This window comes from Enhydra lutris, unplaced genomic scaffold (genome assembly GCF_002288905.1).
Source record: "Enhydra lutris kenyoni isolate GAN:26980312 unplaced genomic scaffold, ASM228890v2 scaffoldscaffold59, whole genome shotgun sequence".
In the NCBI taxonomy this organism is placed as follows: Eukaryota; Metazoa; Chordata; class Mammalia; order Carnivora; family Mustelidae; genus Enhydra; species Enhydra lutris.
In genome coordinates this window covers 850,679-869,886 of record NW_019154143.1, presented here as the reverse complement: position 1 = coordinate 869,886, position 19,208 = coordinate 850,679, and the positions used below count along the sequence as shown (strand labels likewise).

At 33.7% G+C, this 19,208-nt stretch overlaps 1 protein-coding gene across 2 annotated transcripts in view; it reads right to left on the bottom strand.

The window, feature by feature from the left end:
- The window catches only part of LOC111158480 (striatin), a 100,516-nt gene that overhangs the window by 27,785 nt on the left and 53,523 nt on the right, over window positions 1-19,208 (bottom strand). The window contains exons 4-10 of one of the 2 annotated variants that reach the window (XM_022520522.1): window positions 17,903-17,981; window positions 15,258-15,425; window positions 13,191-13,326; window positions 7,415-7,550; window positions 3,690-3,800; window positions 1,519-1,605; window positions 904-1,047 (exon numbers count right to left, since the gene is read on the bottom strand). In XM_022520522.1, the coding sequence (XP_022376230.1) occupies window positions 904-1,047; window positions 1,519-1,605; window positions 3,690-3,800; window positions 7,415-7,550; window positions 13,191-13,326; window positions 15,258-15,425; window positions 17,903-17,981 (861 nt within the window). The remainder of the gene's footprint in view (window positions 1-903; window positions 1,048-1,518; window positions 1,606-3,689; window positions 3,801-7,414; window positions 7,551-13,190; window positions 13,327-15,257; window positions 15,426-17,902; window positions 17,982-19,208) is intronic. The other variant, XM_022520523.1, reaches the window with a different exon arrangement.

The following is a 19,208-nucleotide window of genomic DNA, read 5'->3' as shown; positions in this document are numbered from 1 at the left end:
GAAAGAAGAGTATTTATATACCATAAGATGGTACTATAAAAAACCAGGAACCTAAATTTTCAACAGGGAAACAGTTAAGTATCAAGTCTAAAATATAATATGTAATCTTGAAGTTATAATTGTGAAAGTTATTTTTGTGGCTTTATGTTAAGTGAATAAAACAAAATGGAATAATTCTACTTGGGGACTTTGTAAAAAAATATATATATATGCATTTGGACAAGGACTAAAAGGGAACAAAGTAAAAACAGAACATGCAACTAGACTTCTGGTGTCTTTTTTCCCTTTTTCATTTATCAGTGACAAATTGCTTAAATAAAACATCTAAAAATATTTATATGAGTCTCGAAGTAAACATTTACTACCTATTTATGTTAATTTTCTCATTGTGGCAACAGGATAAATAAAACAGCCTATGTATACAAAATACATGGCTTCTGTGGAGGCTTGGGATGTTCTAAACTAGAATTTAGAGTTGGTCTTTAAGTTTATGCACCCTTTCTCAAGTCTGAAAGATTGAAGTTGGAATCAAACCCCCTCAAATGTAAGAAAGCCTACATTTGGGGGATACTATGTAGATCAAACATCTGTAAAATAAAATTCTTTTCTTAGAGAGTCCTTCCAAATAACTGAACTTATATACATATATATATATCTCCCCATATTTTTTGTGCTCCAGAGTGTCCTTTTTTTTCCCCCCCAGAGGAGAGAGAGAAGGGGGGGGCAAGGGAGAGGGAGAGAGAGAGAATCCCAAGAATCCCAAGAGAATTCATGTTGGGTGTGGAGCCTGCCACAGGCGAGACTCAATCTCACAACCCTGAGATCATAACCTATGCTGAAATCAAGAGTCGACACTTACCTGACTGAGCCATCAAGACACCCGGAGAGGTCTTACATACTTACCTTCATCCGCCCTATTTATTTCGTGTTCAGGAAGCCTGGAGCTGGGGGGTCTGGAAGGTGAACCCACAGATGGCTGCAATGAGGGAAGTTCATCAACATCTCTCAAATTAGCAAGCATATCTTGTAGTTTTGACCTATTGGGCCCTGGCCCAAAAACAGAGAGGAAGAGAACAAAAAAGAAGAGAATTATTCAACTGCATCAAAATGGTGCCATAAACCTTATTCACATCTACTTACATTCACCTTTAAAACTGCCCTACTAAAAATACTAAAAAATAATTATTTTTCCAAGTTTTCAAATTATTTTAAAAGTTTATTTCTTGAGAAGAATTATGTTTTACATCTATTTTAAAAATTAGGCTAATGGAATGGTATTGCTATTTGCATGAAAAATAATGTTCATGTCCAATTTGGACCATTAAAAATAGTATTACTCTATAATCCTTGTATATTACTCTAAATGCAGACAGATACCATGGAATGTGAAGCTACTGTGTATTGAATTAAACAATAACATCCCTTTTGTTTGTCTGTTTATGTTAAGTTGCATTCATTGCCTTACATCCTGAAACTATGGTACCCGAGGTGAAGTCTCGTCCCCTACTGATTACTTACCTGAGCTTTGGTTCTTCATTCTCCCACATCCCTGTTTTGACTGTTTTATATAGGATAGAGGCTGAAACAGATCTTCGGTAGTTTTTCCTGTTACAAGTTTAATTAAGAATGGGAAAATCTTACCCATAGTCCATTATGGTTTTTTTTCCTATACCAGCAAAGAATACAACTACTTTTAAGCAATTTTAACTAATACCTAGAAATATATTTCAAGACAATATGATTGGTGTACACAATTTGACTGGAAATATTGCTACTAGATCATATCAAAAGGACTCAAACTTTTCCAATGAGTAATTTTTAATTCAATTAAAAATATATTTATGATGGTTAATAAATCCATGTTTCAAATATCAAGTCAGAGCTTTGCTCCAGCTCTGTTTTTATTACGTCTTCACTTGTTCCCAGATCACCATTTTATTAAGGCAACATGAACTGACAGCAATAAACAAAATGTGCTCAGCCTCACTCTCCAGTCCTTCTATCCTCAATGAAACATGTTAAAATTTCTCTCCCTGCAGTCATTTTTCTCCATCATACAACAAAACTATGTGCTATATGCCTGCAAAGTGGTCATAATCCAGTCAGGAAATACAATAGCTTCCATTAGTAGGAATATTGGTCCAGTCAAATGGTGCCATTTTAGATCTTAAGTGCTAAATTCCAACTACAGCAATGCCTTGATATTTGACAAGAACTGAATAATCAATACAAGAGTAGGTGGAATCTACATAAGACCTAGATACCCTTCCAGTCGAGAGATGTTTTACATTTGAAGACATTCATTACTGCAGCATAAGGACTTAAAGAAATATCAACATTAAGCCAATCTGAAAATTAAAATATTCTCCTTTCTCATTTATGATATTTGCATTAAAATTCCAGTATAACTCCTTTTGCCATGGTTCTGAAAAGTTGTAACTATAAAACCTTACTGTTTAAGATTAAAATTTTTATCCATATATTTGGAGAAAAGGTACAAAATGCTCTTATGTTTTAATATTAATCTTTCTCATTATGATTTAATTTATATTGAGGAGGCATCAAATAACATCACCTCTCAGTCATGTAATAGTTGGTATAATGATAACATCAAAAATAGTCACTGACTTTTTATCCATTCAAGCTAAACACTTGTAACACCTAAGATATTTTAAATAAAGATTTAAATGTTTATTGGTAATGACTACACTACTTTTTCTAACTTCTAAATACATGTTTCACTAAACTGGATTTTAATCTTACTTTACTTAATCTTAATACTACTTTAATATCCCAAAGGATGCAATTCTTTCTGCCATAAAAGGCAGACCCATGTTCATATTTGTCAATGAGAGTGGAAGCACAAGGAGGTAGTTTAGCCTTCCTCTCCTAAAAAGGTGTTTTAGATGGTTTTCAGGGATGCTTGAAAGACTTTGTACTTCCACTTTACATGCTTAGTTAGTTCTACTGTTAAACCTAATAATTTGTATAATTAGTGTTTTATATGTGTGTGTGTGTGTGTGTGTGTGTGTGAATGATTCACAGGGCTAGCAATTTCATTTTAGCTTCCATTTTTGATATGGTAGACATCTTATTAAAAAGAAAAAAGCTAATTGGTAATATTACTATAAATGAAATTGGCCAAAATTCTTAAATAAATACCTTTAAAAGTTGTGTATTTGATTCTGTACCCTGTATAGCATACAGTGGTGAGAGCAAATGAACTCTAAGTTATGAACACACAGAATATTCAGGGGTAGAAATTAACTTTCTGTCTCCAAGTCCAAAAATAGTATGCAATAATTTGGGTGGATTGCCAGAGGGTCATACTAGATAAGATTTAAAACTGTCAACAGTGAAAAATCATTGTGGTAATTAAGCATATATACTTTAAAAATGAAATTATCACTATGCTTTGAATATATAGTTCCACACTCTCATGAGGCTCTAGATGTATTACTGGGATATATTATGATTCCATAATCATACACATGGTTGTTTTTATTTTTTTAAGGTCATACTCAAATAGTTAACCATTTAATTTCAACCCCTGAGAGCAGGTGAAAAGGAAAGAGATCAGGAGCAGAAAAGAAAAAGAGTAAGTGGTTTTAGGAAAACATTGAAAAAAAAATTGGGGGATGTAAAAGAGGCAAGATTTATGATTTACAGATACAATGTTTTCCACTTACTCTTCACCCCCTTTTTCCCCTTTCTCTCCTTTTTGTATTGTTCCTTGAGTTTGGTAATTACTCCCTGGTCCACATTCCAGGCTTCAGGCATGAGACACTGGTCTTCCTTTTCTAAATAGAGTGAAACAAATGAAACAGCTTTTTTAAATAAGATATACTGTAGGTCAATTCACTGTTCTGTCACTGAATGATTTAACAACCATTTTCTTCACTGTATCACTAATTTTAAAAAGTCATTGCTTAGTCTAAGTCATACAAAATATAGTATCTAAGAAATGACAATTCAATTTCCTAGGTAATAAGAAATTTCTCTTGAAAGAGACATAGAAAAAAAAAACAAAACCCTACAAGATTTGAGTAACTTTTAGTAAATTATGCCCAAAAACTCTAGAAGAAGCCCTCATTTTTCAATTAGGACTGACTCATAAAAAAACATTTCTTATTAATTTATGTAATGAGAGATTATTATTAAGAGATTACACAAAATAGTTTTCATATTTTCATTTTAAAAATTTTATATTTTTGGCATGTGTTCATCAACTAATGATTTTTTTTTACAGCCTTATATATATAGCACTTTGTAAACTTAGCAATCAACCTTCATTCCAAAATTTAAAGCAATTTAAGTGATTTGTTAGTTTACAAATTCTTAAACAGGAAACTGAGCACTTAGTAAATTCGATCATTAATTTTCACTATTATAGGAGAAGAAAATTTAAAGAATGTGTTATATATTTTATATTAGTATAAAATTAATTATATACTATATAACATTGTGTTTTAGCTCAGAACCCTTGCTTGAACTCAAGATTCATATGTCCAACTGCCCACTCTAAATTTCCATTAGAAAGTCTAACACATTGTCTCAAACTAAACCTGTAAAATCAAATTCCCAATCTTCCAAATCCAGTGTGTCATCATCCTTCCATTTGCTCAGACCAAAACCTCCCTTTTCTTTCATACTTCACATCAGGTATTTCAGAAAATACTGTTTTTCCTACCTTCCAAACACAGCCAGAATCTGACTACTTAGCACATACTCTACTTCTCTAATCACTCTGTCTCTTGCTAGAATTACTCCAATAATTGTCCTCTCTCCCCTCACACCAAGACTATTATCAACAATGGGTGCTCTATGTAGTCTATTCTTAATAAGCCAGAATGATGCTTTAAATTCAAAGTCAGAGCATGGCAAATTCTGCTCAAATTCCTCCCGTGGTTCTCCATCTCACCAGTGGTCTAAGGGCCCTGCATGATTTGGTCACTTCTTACCATATTCCCCCTAGAATCACTCTGCTCTAGCCATTCTGGTGTCCTTTAATTCCTCAAGCATATCAAGGCTGCTGCTATTTGGGGGCATTCGCTGTGGCTTTCTTTTTCCTGAATATTCCTTCTCTCGATACCATATTGCTAACCCACCAAACAATTTTGAGTCTTTTGTCCAAATATTAACCCCCTTTAATGGGACCTACCCTATTACAATTTTAAATTGTAATTTGTCTCCTCCACTTTACCCCAAACCCAGCACTCTCCACCCCCCTTACTCTGTTCTACTTTTTCTATTTTCCACAGCATTTATCACCTTCTGACATGCTCTATCATTTATGTTTATTCTCTTAGTAAACTATATGGACCAAGGGGTCCTGTGGACCCATATGGATCTTCACCAAATGACTTGACACATAGAAAGCACTTGATCAATATTTGTTAAATGACTGGAATAAACCAAAATGAATCAGAACAAATAGGAAACTATTTTTAATAAGTTAAATTTCAATCTACAGTTCAAAAAACTTAATTGGGCCTCTGAAAAGATTAAACACAATAAATTTAAAAGCTCAACATTTTTATAGCTCTAACTATAATCTATCAATAATAAAAATGGTCACTACTTTCCCAGAAAGATCTAACAATTAAAAATGTTAATATTTCATCAATCAGGTCTTAATAATAAATTAAACCAGGTAGCTTTTGGATCCTTCGGTGTCAGTGTCTTCGATTTTTTAAATTAAAAGTTAACCCTATTGTAATCTTCACTAGACTCACAACAGTAATGGAAGATCATGGAAGGTGTGTGGTAAATCTATTTACTTGCCAGAAACTAAAAAGATTCTAAACCTAGGTACATTCACTCCATTTTTAAGGGGGAAGAGGAGAAATAAATAAAGCACTTAAAACGTTTTAAATGTCCATTCAACTAAATAGGATTTGCGATCTAGTTCTTTTAATTGCTTAAGAGTAAAATTTTCTGAACAAAATTTTCTCAATAAAATTTTCTGGATAAAAACACACAAGGCTAAACTCCTGGTAAGGAAATCTCTAATCGGCTGAAAGATCCCATTCACTCATCTCAGAAATACCCAGTACACTACTAAAGTGTAAGACAGCTCAAAGATGGAGACAATTCACTCACGTTTTCCCCAGTAACTTCATAGGAGGTTAGATTAATTAAAACGTACACACATGTATCATATAATGCTCTGGGCCAAGACTCACACTATAAAGAAAAGGATGTGACACAAGAAATAATGCAGCTGTCTTTGGAGAGAAATGAATCACAAAACTCTTGCACTAAGACTGGCAATGAAAAAGCCAACTACTATTTATGCAGATGTATGACTCCTCAGAGAAAGACTTCTGTGTAGATGGTGGATCTAGCTATACTGGTAGAACTAGTGCCTAAAATATCTGAATAAACTGATATATAAACTTAGTAGTAACAATAGAGAAAAGAGACTTTACTTCAATTTCCCCTTGGTCTCCAAACTTTGTTCCATTGCAAAAAAAAAAAAAAAGAATTAGTCATTTTATAGCCATTATATATTTCAATGACTAATTAACCCATATAATAATTACCTTCAGATATTTGCCACAAAAAAGGAAAAGAAGTGGCATCATAAGAGTTCTTGAAGGTAAAGACTCAAGGGAAGTCTCCAATTTAAAACTAGGATAGTTACTGATTCTCTAACCCTATCTGTCTTTCAAGTACATAAAACTGCAACTGAGTGTCTCCCAGAATTTTTCAACCTCAACAGAAAATTTGTCTCATTCTCAGTAACTATCTCTCTGTCTTCCTCACTCATGCTACATGTACCCACACCCGACAGAACTCATCGCTTTTGAAGAATTCATCACAATCCCACCTTACTGAAAGCAACAATTCATTTCCAAACCCAAAGAATAATCTATGCCTTAGAAGTCTTCCCCCAAATAACTTGTTTTACCTCGTGAGATGTTTCAAATACTAAATTCGTTTAGAACAATTTGCACCAAAAAATTCTATGCTTTGCACAAACTGGTGAAGTATGCCTAGACTGAGTAACTACAGTTTTTAAATTTATACTTCTTTTTGCACAGAAGATGCCAGAGATGAATCTCTAAAAACTCTTCTATTATATTCTCAAACTCAATTTCCACAAAATCTAGATTTGCAAGTTCTAATATCTGGGCAGGAAACACAGAACATTCTGCATATGGATTCAAATTATTTTAATAGTATATTGCCTATATTAAAAAAAAAAAACATGAGGCAACTAGTTGTACAACATTCTTTAAACATGCACACACAGATTTACACCCTGAATATAAGATGACAAGAGTAAAAAGTTCATAATTTCAACATTATAAGAAATTTACAGTGTTCTTCAAGATGTTGCCTTCCTAGTAAAACATTAGTTTCTTTCATTTACTTAATACCTCTGGATGGATCCAGTATGCTTCCTTACCCCATTCTGTTCCATCACCCGCACTTCTAGACTCATTGTCTCCTTCCTCTGATGTAACCAAGAAGTCAAACTCCTTTAGAGCTTCTTTTGTATCTCGATCTTCACTGCTATCAGGCAATGCTTTTTTCCTAACAATCTAATGAAAAAAACATTCTAAATTAAAATTTTAGGATATATTATGAAATTAATTTAAATAAAGGAAAACAGTATCCCTTTATCACTGAATGAGAAAACCCAATTATTGGTTTCTTCAGAAAGCATATCTTTGTTATGTTAAATAGCTATAATACTTAACCAATTCAATGTAAAACAGGTATCATTTTAAAAAGATATACATTACACATTTTAAAGTAAAAATTTAAACTTGGTTCAATGGTGGCTTGTTTTAAATAAACTAATGGAATTATATGTTGAAAACACTGGAATATAAGCTAGATATTTAAATTACAAATAGACAAGATATGTCCTTGATATACTACTGTACTAAGAGAACCACAATCATATCCCCCATTTCTTGGATACAGTCTATGCCAGTCTATATGCAGACATTCTAATCTAACCAAAAAGAGAAACACTTCATAAAATACAGAAGTTTCACAGAATATGACCATGATAAATGTTAACTCTACCACATAATTCCCGTAAAAAAATCTAAAATCATAAAACTACAAACTCAGAAATGCATGCCTCAAGTGTTAGAAAGTATGGTGTTAGAGAAGGAAAAAAGTTTCCCGCAGTATTTCTACTGTTCCAACCTTGCATCAGTTTTTTCTAATAACTCACTATATATTCAATTTTTTTCTAAAATACTGATCTTGCCAAGTGGGACTTGACTTAGACTTACTAGCAAATCTGATAAGGGTTGTTATGTATTTAGGAATATTCCTGGAATTACAAATTCAGTTGGAGGATTGAAATTTAGGCTTAATGCGTGCAGAGATAATCTTTGAGATCTATATGTCAAAACTCTTCATCAATTATCTTTTTAGTTACCTCCACCACCAGAAACCCAAAGAATTTAGGATGAATGGTTTGCAGCTTCTTTTGATAAAATGGGCTCACTACCACAGCTTCTCCAGGTCTCAGCTTCTTCACTTCGTGCAAAATGGAAATAACAAGATCTAATCAAACTTTATTACTGGGCTATTGTGAGTGGATTAAAATTATAAGGGTCCAACAGGCTGATCAATAGGACAGAATACAGGGTCTAAAAACAGACTCTAAGAGATAACAAATACCTGACTTGTATGACCCTGTTCTCACGCTCATTCCTGGTATCACTTACCAATCACAGTACTTTTCATCTGAGATCAGACACAGCCTCAGAAATCTTTCTAGTGAAACAGTATGGAAGTTCCTCAAAAAGTTAAAAATAGAACTAGCCTACAACCCAAAAATTGCACTACCAGGTATTTATCCAAAGAATACAAAAATGCTGATTCAAAGGAGCACATACACCCCAATATTTAGAGCAGCACTATGAACAGCAGCCACTTTATGGAAATAGCCCAAAGGTCCATTGACAAATGAATGGATAATGAAGATGTGGTGTATACACACACACACACACACACACACAGGAATATTACTCAGTCATCAAAAAATGAAATCTTGCCATTTGTAACAACATGGATGGAGTAGAGAATATAATGCTAAGTGAAATAAGTCAGTCAGAGACAAGTATCATATGATTTCATTCATTTGCAGAATTTAAGAAACAAAACAGATGAAGATAGGGAAAGGGAAGGAAAAATGAAATAAGATAAAAACAGAGAGGGAGGCAAACCATAAGAGACTCTTAACTATAAAGAACAAACTGAGGGTTGCTGGAAGGGAGGTAGGTGGGAGGATGGGCAAAATGGGTAATGGGCATTAAGGAGGATACCTGTTATGATGAGCACTAGGTATAATATGTAAGTGATGAATCACTAAATTCTATTCCTGAAACCAATACTACATTATATATTAACTAACTTGAATTTAAATTAAAAACAAAATCCTTCTCAGTGTAGCACTCCAGGAAGCCACCATCAGCAGAAAGCTGGTACAGCAGATGAAACCTAATCTGCCTTCACTGTCCTGGTATATATAAAAACTGAATAGGAGAAATCGAGGACTCTTTAATGCTGCTAGAATAGCTGCTTTAACTACTTGGAGTATTTCCCCTTATGTTTACAGCATATCCCAATCTCCCATCTAGCAAATCTATTAAACAAACAGAAAAGCAAGACTAGTTTGGCATACTGTGTACAGAAAACCCAGGTGAAGGGGTATTCTTTTGTAACCAATGCTAATAATTTTTTCTAATCTTCCCTGGGCAGCCAAACTAAGGTAGAAAAGTATCTCTGAAGAGTTATACCAATAGAAGATGCTGACCTTCATTGTTCCACAAACACACTGTCTAATCCATCTTTCTTTTACCTTAGAGGCTTGATTTCTCCCTTACTCTAATCCTGATGGGACACCAGATATGACTTAGAGGGGCCATCACCAACACCCTAAAGATAGAGAATTCTTTTTTTTTTTTTAAGATTTTATTTATTTGCCAGAGAGAGAGAGAGTACACACAAGCAGGCAGAGAGGCAGACAGAGCAGCGAGAGAAGCAGGCTCCCCACCTAGCAAGGAGCCCGATGCGGGACTCAATCCCAGGACCTGGGATCATGACCTGAGCCAAAGGCAACGGCTTAACCAACTGAGCCACCCAGGCGTCCCAAGATAGAGAATTCTTGTTCTCAATGCCTGGTGAAAAGGGAAGAGAAAATACAGAAGTAGCTGGAACCTTATATTGAAAAACTAAAACATTCTACTTACTAACTATGATATTAAGTCACAAAACTCACTCCTTTGGAAAAAATGTGTTTCTAGGTCTCTCCTCCATATAGCCTCATGAATGAAGATATGGCAAGTTGCAGGCCACTGTCTATCATGTCTCCCACTTAAATAAATTAAAACCCCTGTTTTTTAATGGTTAGGCACAGAAGAAAAGTGCGGTTACCAATGGAGAGTAGGATTCGTAAATGGGAAGGGGTAGGGTTTGTTGTAATAAGTACATATTACTTTTCCTTACATCTCGGGTTCCACTCCACTCCTACCTCTAATGAGTCTGGAAGTCAACTTAAGAATTACAGCAAACACAAAGAAGTTATAGGTTGCACAGGGTTCCATGAAGATTAGAAAGAGGGGGCGCCTGGGTGGCTCAGTGGGTTAAGCCGCTGCCTTCGGCCCAGGTCATGATCTCAGAGTCCTGGGATCGAGCCCCGCATCGGGCTCTCTGCTCAGCAGGGAGCCTGCTTCCTTCTCTCTCTCTCTGACTGCCTCTCTGCCTGCTTGTGATCTCTCTGTCAAATAAATAAATAAAATCTTTAAAAAAAAAAAAAGATTAGAAAGAGGGATAGATGGCCACTGTGAAACCATTAGAAGAAACATAACACAAACGGGGATGAGACTGTGACTGGCATAATAGCTAATGATTCCTAATCCCATTCCTTTTCTGGAGATGACATCTTGCTGGTGAAGTTATCCTTCAAACAATTTAAAGTTGATCATTTTTTATACACATATATAATTTCAAGATCATTATTACACTTAACTAATGATACTATGGTGAGAATGCAAAAAAATGATGGTAAAGAAAAATAAAGTGAAGAGGTTGATCATGAGGAAGGAGGAGATAAAAGAGGAGGGAAATGATCCAGAATGTAACCCAAAGAACAATCAACCTCCAGTAGAAGGTAAAGAACAAGAAGAGAGCATATGCGGCAACACACAAATTTAATAATAGCCTATGTTTCTTATTTTCTTAGTTGAATCAACCAAACTATTTTAATTAAAGAAAATAACAGTTTAAAAACCTGTTTGTTTTACTATACATTTTAATAGGATGATTTTCAGCCATTCTTTCTTTCTACAGCATTGCAATAAATCTTTTAAGTCATGCTTACTCATTGCTACATAGAGTTAGACTGTGGAAGTCCTTTTGGTCTGCAGCTATTAGCCTGCAGCTGTGCAAATTAATGTGATATATCCTAAAAATCAACAAAGCTGTTACAAAGAAACCAATTATATGTTTAGAGATATTTTTCCCTGAAAAACTATAAGGATTTTTGAGTCAATGCTTAAACAGGTTTAAGTATATTTCTATTAGCTATGCCTTCACTGCTTGGTCATAGAATTGCTATAATCCATACTAACTGCAAGACAAGATCTTTATGAATTTTATTACTCAAAAAAAAAAACAGTCTATGGTTAGGAATATCTCTAAGACCATACTTAATATTTAAAGCATTATAATCAGTTAGCGTTTACCACTGAGCTATGAATAAAGTATTTTGATGGGAAAATAAGATCTCAATGCAATTGGCCCATAGAAATCACAAAGCAGTACAAAACTTTCAAATGAATAGGACAGAGAAAAGGTATCATACAAGTTTAGGCATTTTCTTTTACTACAGTAAACTAAAACATACGCTATTACTACCTGTTTGGATAAAAAAAAAAAATTGGGGGTGACTACTTGAAGTTCAAATAATATCCATGGCAAGGCTGTATCAGCAGAAACCCACTGCAGAGTGGCTCAGGGAAACAATAATCTGGAAGTAATAATTTGAGAGTCTCTGGTGGAAGCAGAGGACATAAAGGACAGAGAAGTTATACCCAGAAATCATTTATATCATTTTTCATATATAGCTTCTCATTTACTGCTCACAAAATCCTCTGAAGGTAAGATGGGTATTTATATGCCCCATTTCACAAACTAAAATACTAAGCCTGAAGGGTAAGAAGCACAGATAAATTAGTGACAGAACTGGGGCTTAAACCCAAAGCTTTCACATCTAGGTCCAGTTAGCTTCCTTTCTTCCTTACTCTTCTTAAATAAACATGAAAGAGGAAATGTAAACATTTTCCTAGACAAAACAAAGCATGCCCTCATCTATTACTTTAAAAAGAGAGGAGGAGTGGGAAGGAAGAAGAAAGAGAAGAGAAGAGAAGGAGGAAAAAGGAGGGAGGAAAAAAAAGAGAAAAAAGGGAAAAAAAATAAAACCAGGAGGAACTGAAGGTGATGGAATGGAAAAGGGAAGAGAAGGAAGAAGAAGCAAGAGACACCTCTTATTCTAAGAAACTACCATGGGAAAGTCAATAAACCTATAAAGATCTAAACAAAACTACAGAGTAACTTTAAACAAGTTTGAAGAAATCTAATGGAACAGTTACTAAAAATTTGTAACATTTGTCTACCAAAGCAACCCAGACAAGAAAGACAAACTGCACCAATTAGAGGTGATGCCAGTCGCCATCAGGTACCATAATGGGTCTGTCAGTTCTATTGTCTTACAGTACCAATAACACTGCATTGTTATAACACAAAAATTCTTACCATATTCACCAACCCTACTGAACTAAAATGTTTAATGAGTTAACAAGTCAAAGAGTGAGGACCTTTAAAGATTATTTAAAGTTTTGCAAGTAATCTCTCCCCAGTGTGGGTTTGAACTCACAACCGAGAGCAAGAATCCTGTTCTCTACTGACTGAGCCAGCCAGGTGTCCCAGAGAGTAAGGACCTTTTAAGAGAAAACTGCCATCCTAAAAGTATTATTGAATTTGAACTCAACACTAAAAACTCTTAGATTAAATTTCTCCAAATTCATGAAAAAAAGTTCAGGGTTTAGGCTGAAGCATATGGATTTTTAAAAAAAGTTTTTCTCACTTGCTTCTCACTTATTTTTCAAGTAAGCATAATGATCCCTAAAAATATTAATATCCGTGTATCAACTCACCGTTGAAGTATCAATGATGCTTTTCTCTCTTCCATCAATGTCATCATCTTCATCTTCATCACTGAAATCTGCAGCTGCACTTTCAAGGAATTTGAAATTATCCAGCACGGAGGCAGAATCTGTTAACTCGGATTTTCTGGTTTTAAAACATGTACGCTTTGCTCAGTTAGTTTCTTAAACTCAGCATAAGAATCAATCCATATGTCACACTAACTTCTGTTTATATTGTAACTATGATCCCTCAAATCATATTATGAACTCCACAGATTCTTATCCATTATATTTCCATGCATTTTAATTGGCAAACCACAATAGGAAGTGGTTACTCTTTCAAAAGTACTTTGCAATCATATCTATTTAGGTTAATGCAATATTAACCGGACTCAATATACTTAAGTCAACCTTAATGTCTTTCTTTTTAAAAATATTTTTCTTATTACCTCTACTTCTTTTTTTTTTCTATTCTTTTCCCCTCTGCAACTCTTCCTCTAACATATAAATTTCTGTAACTAAGAAAATAACTAGTAGATATGTCAGTTTTCTCCAACACAATCTTATATTTCTACTGAACAGCTAAGGAGTTGAAAAAAAATGCACATAAAGTTACCAAAAAGAACTTAGTCAAATTAATATTACTACAGAACTTGATCCTGTTAATGAATAAACCATTAACCTTTTGAAATGATCGACTTTTCAAATACATACGATTTTAATTTAGTTCCCTCAAAATAAATTTAGTAAACAATTTCTTAATGGCCAGAACAGGATGATTTCTTTCCAGTTCATTAGGAAATGTTTTAGATAAGGCATATTCTTAAAGAAAATTTAGCCACAACTACAGAGAAAATTTCTGAAACAGATAAATCTTAAATTTCAAATCTGCTGAGAGCTATGTTTTTGGTGTTCCACCCTATTCTCTATCCCTACACAAATCAGACAGATTCAGAATAATACTCTTGTCAGTTTCCAAAGACAGGTCGAGGGCAAAATACAAGACAAATCGAGTGCAAAATACAAGACAAATCGAGTGGTCTTTTCTGAATATCTTTATGACCTACAATAATACTTTAGGTAAAACTATAACCAGGCATAAAGCCTACATTGTCTATGCCTACACAAAGAAACAAACTAATCTTACATTTGTATAAATAAGTTAATGTAGTCTTAAATATTAATGAATATACTTAAGAAGGCTCCAGTAACACTTGTTTATAGAAGTTTGTTTATAGGAGTCTGTCCTATTCTTGAATCTTTACCTAAATCCCACAATTTTAATGTTCCAAATAACAGAAATTATGTTCTCACTAGAAAATATATAGAGTTCAATTAAAACCATTCTTATAGCCCAAACATGCAATAAAATGAAGCAAAACAATATTTAGACTTTCACAGAATCTTTGGCTTTTTATTTAAGAATCATGCCAAATTTCTTTTCAATAAAGAATGTCCTTATTTAAATATCCATTTTCATTTTAAGCAGAATTATATATAACTGTATGACACATGATCCAAAAAGCAAAACAATATATTTCAAACAGCTACTGAATTTTTCACACTTATTCTAGCAATTAAAAACATACACTTAAAATAGTTTTCCCCCAAAAAAAGATAGTTTTCAAAGGAAAGATGAGTTGTATTATTATTAAATAAACAAATGACTAAGAAAACATTTACTTCTAAAAAATTTGAGGGATTTATAGGATTTCTAGGTCACCAGGAATGAAATTTCATTCTTAAAAGATCTAAACTGAATCTCCAAAAGATGATCTCTTGTGAAGTTCTAATAGTAAGTGACTGATGAGCTTCAAGATATTAAAATCTGCATTAAACCTATAAATTTCAAGCAAATAAAAATATTTTTTAAATATTCTTAAAATAATCATAAATAACTCTAATCCCTATGGGTTATCTTCTACCAAATGAAATTATCGTTTTTTTATCAAACTTTATAAGTTATTTCTGCAGCAGTATCTAAAATTCCAAGTATCACAAGTGTCTCCCATAAACCAAAAATATTTAATAAGCGCTAACATTTTAGCTAAAATGCTTTCTAGACAGAATACTTACCCAATCATTGCCGTCTCTTTAACTTCGGCCTCTGTGCCATTTATAACTGAATCCTGATTTTTGTCATCTTCCCTGTCAGTGACATCACTTGAAAAGCCCAACAAAGCTCGCACTCGTTTAGATTTCACATCTAGAATGGTATCAGTGTAACCCACCTCCTGTAGATACCTGTGTGTGAAGAAGATCCTTACAATTCAGTCATATTGGAATCAGTATTCTGTAACTTAATATATAAATAAAAGTTATTTCTTTAAATTCACTGCCTGCATAAGACTTAACAGTACAGTACTATGCTAGTAAGACTTGCTAATAAATAATCTTCCAGCTGCAGACGGAGCTGTCTCTTGCAGTACCAGCCTCTATGGTCACTGAAAAAAATCAAAGAACTATACAATACACCATTCATTACATTTATCATAAGAAGAAGCTGTTCCTTAATATACCTAATAGCACATTCTTTCTTCTAGGAGGCAAACTCACTCTCAGATTCTTACAGTAGTTCCAGATTCTTACAGTAATTATTATAACCAGTAGTTTGTTTTTGTTTTGCTTTGTTTTGTTTTACTTTTCTGATATAAAGTGTTATCGAATCAAGTGTTTGAGATCTACAGAGGATATTTCTAGCTTATTTGGTTTCCTCCATGACATACAGGAAGAGCATATTCCAAAGAGTCATTTCTACAGAAAGAAAGCATTTATCCTGAGACAACTCTAAAATAAAAATAGCCCACAATTCAACTGTGGATGTGGGATGCCTGTGTGCACGTGGGGGTGTGTGTTACAGAGAGGCAGCAGCACAGAAAAAGAGAATAGGTTTGTACTGAGAACTAGATCTGGGTCTAAAGCCCATTTCTGCCGCTTTCTTCCTGTGTGACTTTAATTTTCCTGAACCTCTGTTTTCTTCCCTCTAAAAGCGACACACCTAGTACAGTGGGTGGCATACAGAAGGCATTTGATATCCATTAACAACAAAGATGTCCAAAAAAGACCAAAAGGAATATGAAAAAGGCAAATGTCATTACTAATGTCATTAACAAATGTGACAGACAAATATTAGGCATGAACCTGTAAGTAAGCAGCAAGTCTCTGAAATTAAAGAGAAAACAAAGGTGGATAAGATAACCAGTCTTAGGTCAGTTTATTTCAAGATCTGGTATTAATAGATTATAGCTCAAAGACATATTTCACAAAGATATGTGGCCAAAATGAAGTAAATATAACTTACCAAATCAAGATACTCATTTTTCAATACTATCCGATATTTACAGAAAGGTTTTGATTAAAATGTAGGATAATAAATGTTTAACTTTCTTGAATTTAATCAGCTCTTCTTAAAAACCAACAGAAAGGTGCTATGTTTTTCTGTTCTAAATATTTGATACATACCTTTCTCTGGCAACAAAATCGCATTACAGGTAACCGTTTCAAAGACTGCTCTTTCCATAGGTAAGTTGGCTTTACTATGTAGCTACTTCCTTATTCATTGATAAAATGTCATCTTAAAAGGGGCAGATCACGAGTCTTTTAAAGTTTTTGAAATTATCTCTCAGAAAGTTTACTACGATAACTACTTCTCATAAAAAAGCAAATGAGCACTTTAAAAACACATTTATGAAAGAAAAATGTATTCATCATATTTAAGAACAAGGTGAGGGCACTATGAAAACCACTTATTAAATGTTAGTGAATTCTCATTTTTTTTCTAACATTAAATAGATACCAAATACATAAAAGGAGACATTTTAATATTCTTTTCCCTTTAGTCCAAAGGAATGGCTAGCACAAATCCACTCTGGAAACCATTAGTGTAGACTACTCACAGGAAACTCAAAAACATGTAAGTAAATTTCACTTTAATGAACCACAAATCAGAATACTAATTTCAAATGTGATATGCAAGGCAATGGCAGTGAGCTGGTTAAGTGGCTTATAGCCTACCATCTGACATCTGAACCTCATTCCAACTTTGTTCCCTCTTTAAAGTCTCAAATACACATTTTATAGGAGAAAGTATATGTTAGTGCAAATTAAGGAAATTTAGAAAGTTCTTCAATCTATTTAAAATAGGAAGTTTAAAAACAACACAAAATACATCTAAATATAGATTAGATTTAAATCAAGACATAATGTATATTTGGGTATAAAAGATGCAAAAAGTAACAATTTTATTTATTTATTTGAAAGAGAGAGAGAAAGCAGAAGGAGGGGAAGGGAAGGTAGAGGGAGAAGCAGGCTCTCTGCTGAGGAGGTAACGCAACAAGGGGCTCCATCAATCCCAGAATCCTGGGATCATGATCTGAGCTGGAAGCAGGCACTTAACCAACTGAGCCACCAAGGTGCCCCTAGAATTCTTTCAAATGTAAATATAAGTGTATATTAAAATTTTGAAGCTTAAAGGTATACTCTAAGTTAAAATTATAAAAGAATTTATTCTTGGTAATTCTTATTAATATTTAATGAAAAATAAAATCTACTGCAGGGGGAATAAATGCTTACTATGAAAAAGGAACAAAAATTCAATTAAGCTTTTTCATAGCAGCAGTCTAATAATAAGAGATAAAATTACTGAATTGAAAATGCAAAAAAAAATACATATATATCCTGATGAAAACATACTTTTTTCTGTTTGACCACAGGATACTTACTGTCTGAGTAGTTGTCGACCTTGTTTCCACATTAACTGGCTGTTTTGCTGTGGCTGTACCTCTGTTTCATTACCTTCATCTGGAAAACATTAAATCATAATAAAAGTGCCTTGTTTCATTCATTAGAGGCATCTCAATTCATAAAATATGCCCAATATAAATTTATAAGATTAAGAATATGCAAAACTACACTGTAAGGTATGTTTTAGGACAATATATATTTTTAAACTAATTTCCTTAACAAAAATAGTATCAATTCATTATTGCTACTAGACTCCCCTGAGCGTTAGCAGAACTAAAATAAAGACATTTTCCCAATCTCTACTAGCCTGAGAATTTTCGAGAGTCAAATGAAAGTATTATGGAGCACCACATCAGAGCTAGAACAAAGCATTCAGGAATGATGATAGAATAGCTAGTCTGGTAAAGAGCAGACAGGGAAAAAATAATTTCACTCCAAATCTATTTCCTTCACTAGTTATTAAATGAAAACTTCAAATATTCTTTTGAAGACATCCTTTCAATGAAAACCACCTGAGTCTTATAAAGCTTAAATTCATCATTCAGTAGGAAGTGAACGCTTTCAAGAAGATAGTAAAATAAAAAGAGCCTTCTGTGATAAATCTGGACTACAGAATTTCCAAACTATACTCTGACTCAACTTTAAAAATACAAAAAATTCTCACTTTCTATCAGCCCTCGATTAAACTGTAAGAAACTGTTATCTTTTACAGGGTTTTATTCACTGGAGATGTAAGAGAGACTGAGAAAATTTATTTTATGATATTTGATGTTAAGCATTTACTATGTTCCAGATGCTGTGTTAAAAACACATTCATTATCTCCTTTAATCTTTACAACCTGAAAAGATAGGTGTTATTACTATCCCCATTTTAAAGATGAAAAAGATGAGTTTTACAAGTTAACTGTATGATTTCCAATTAAGTGCCGAAATCACGTCTGAGTCCAGAGCTCACGTTTCCCTCTACATGCTATCACTACAATGATAAAAAATTAAATAAATATATAAATAAGAATTAGATTTTCCATTTTCAATTTTCCTCCTAAAATAATCAGGCCAAGCTCTGTGACATACCAAAGAAACATTCAGAGAAGGAAGGGAAAAATAAAGGGGGGGAGTGGTTGGAGGTGGAGATGAACCACGAGAGACTGTGGACTCCAGAAAACAGACTGAGAGTTTCAGAGGAGAGAGGGGTGGGGGGAGGGGTTGACCTAGTGATGGGTATTAAGGAGGGCACGTATTGCAATGAGCACCGGGGGTTAAAAGCAAAAAAAGAAAAATGGA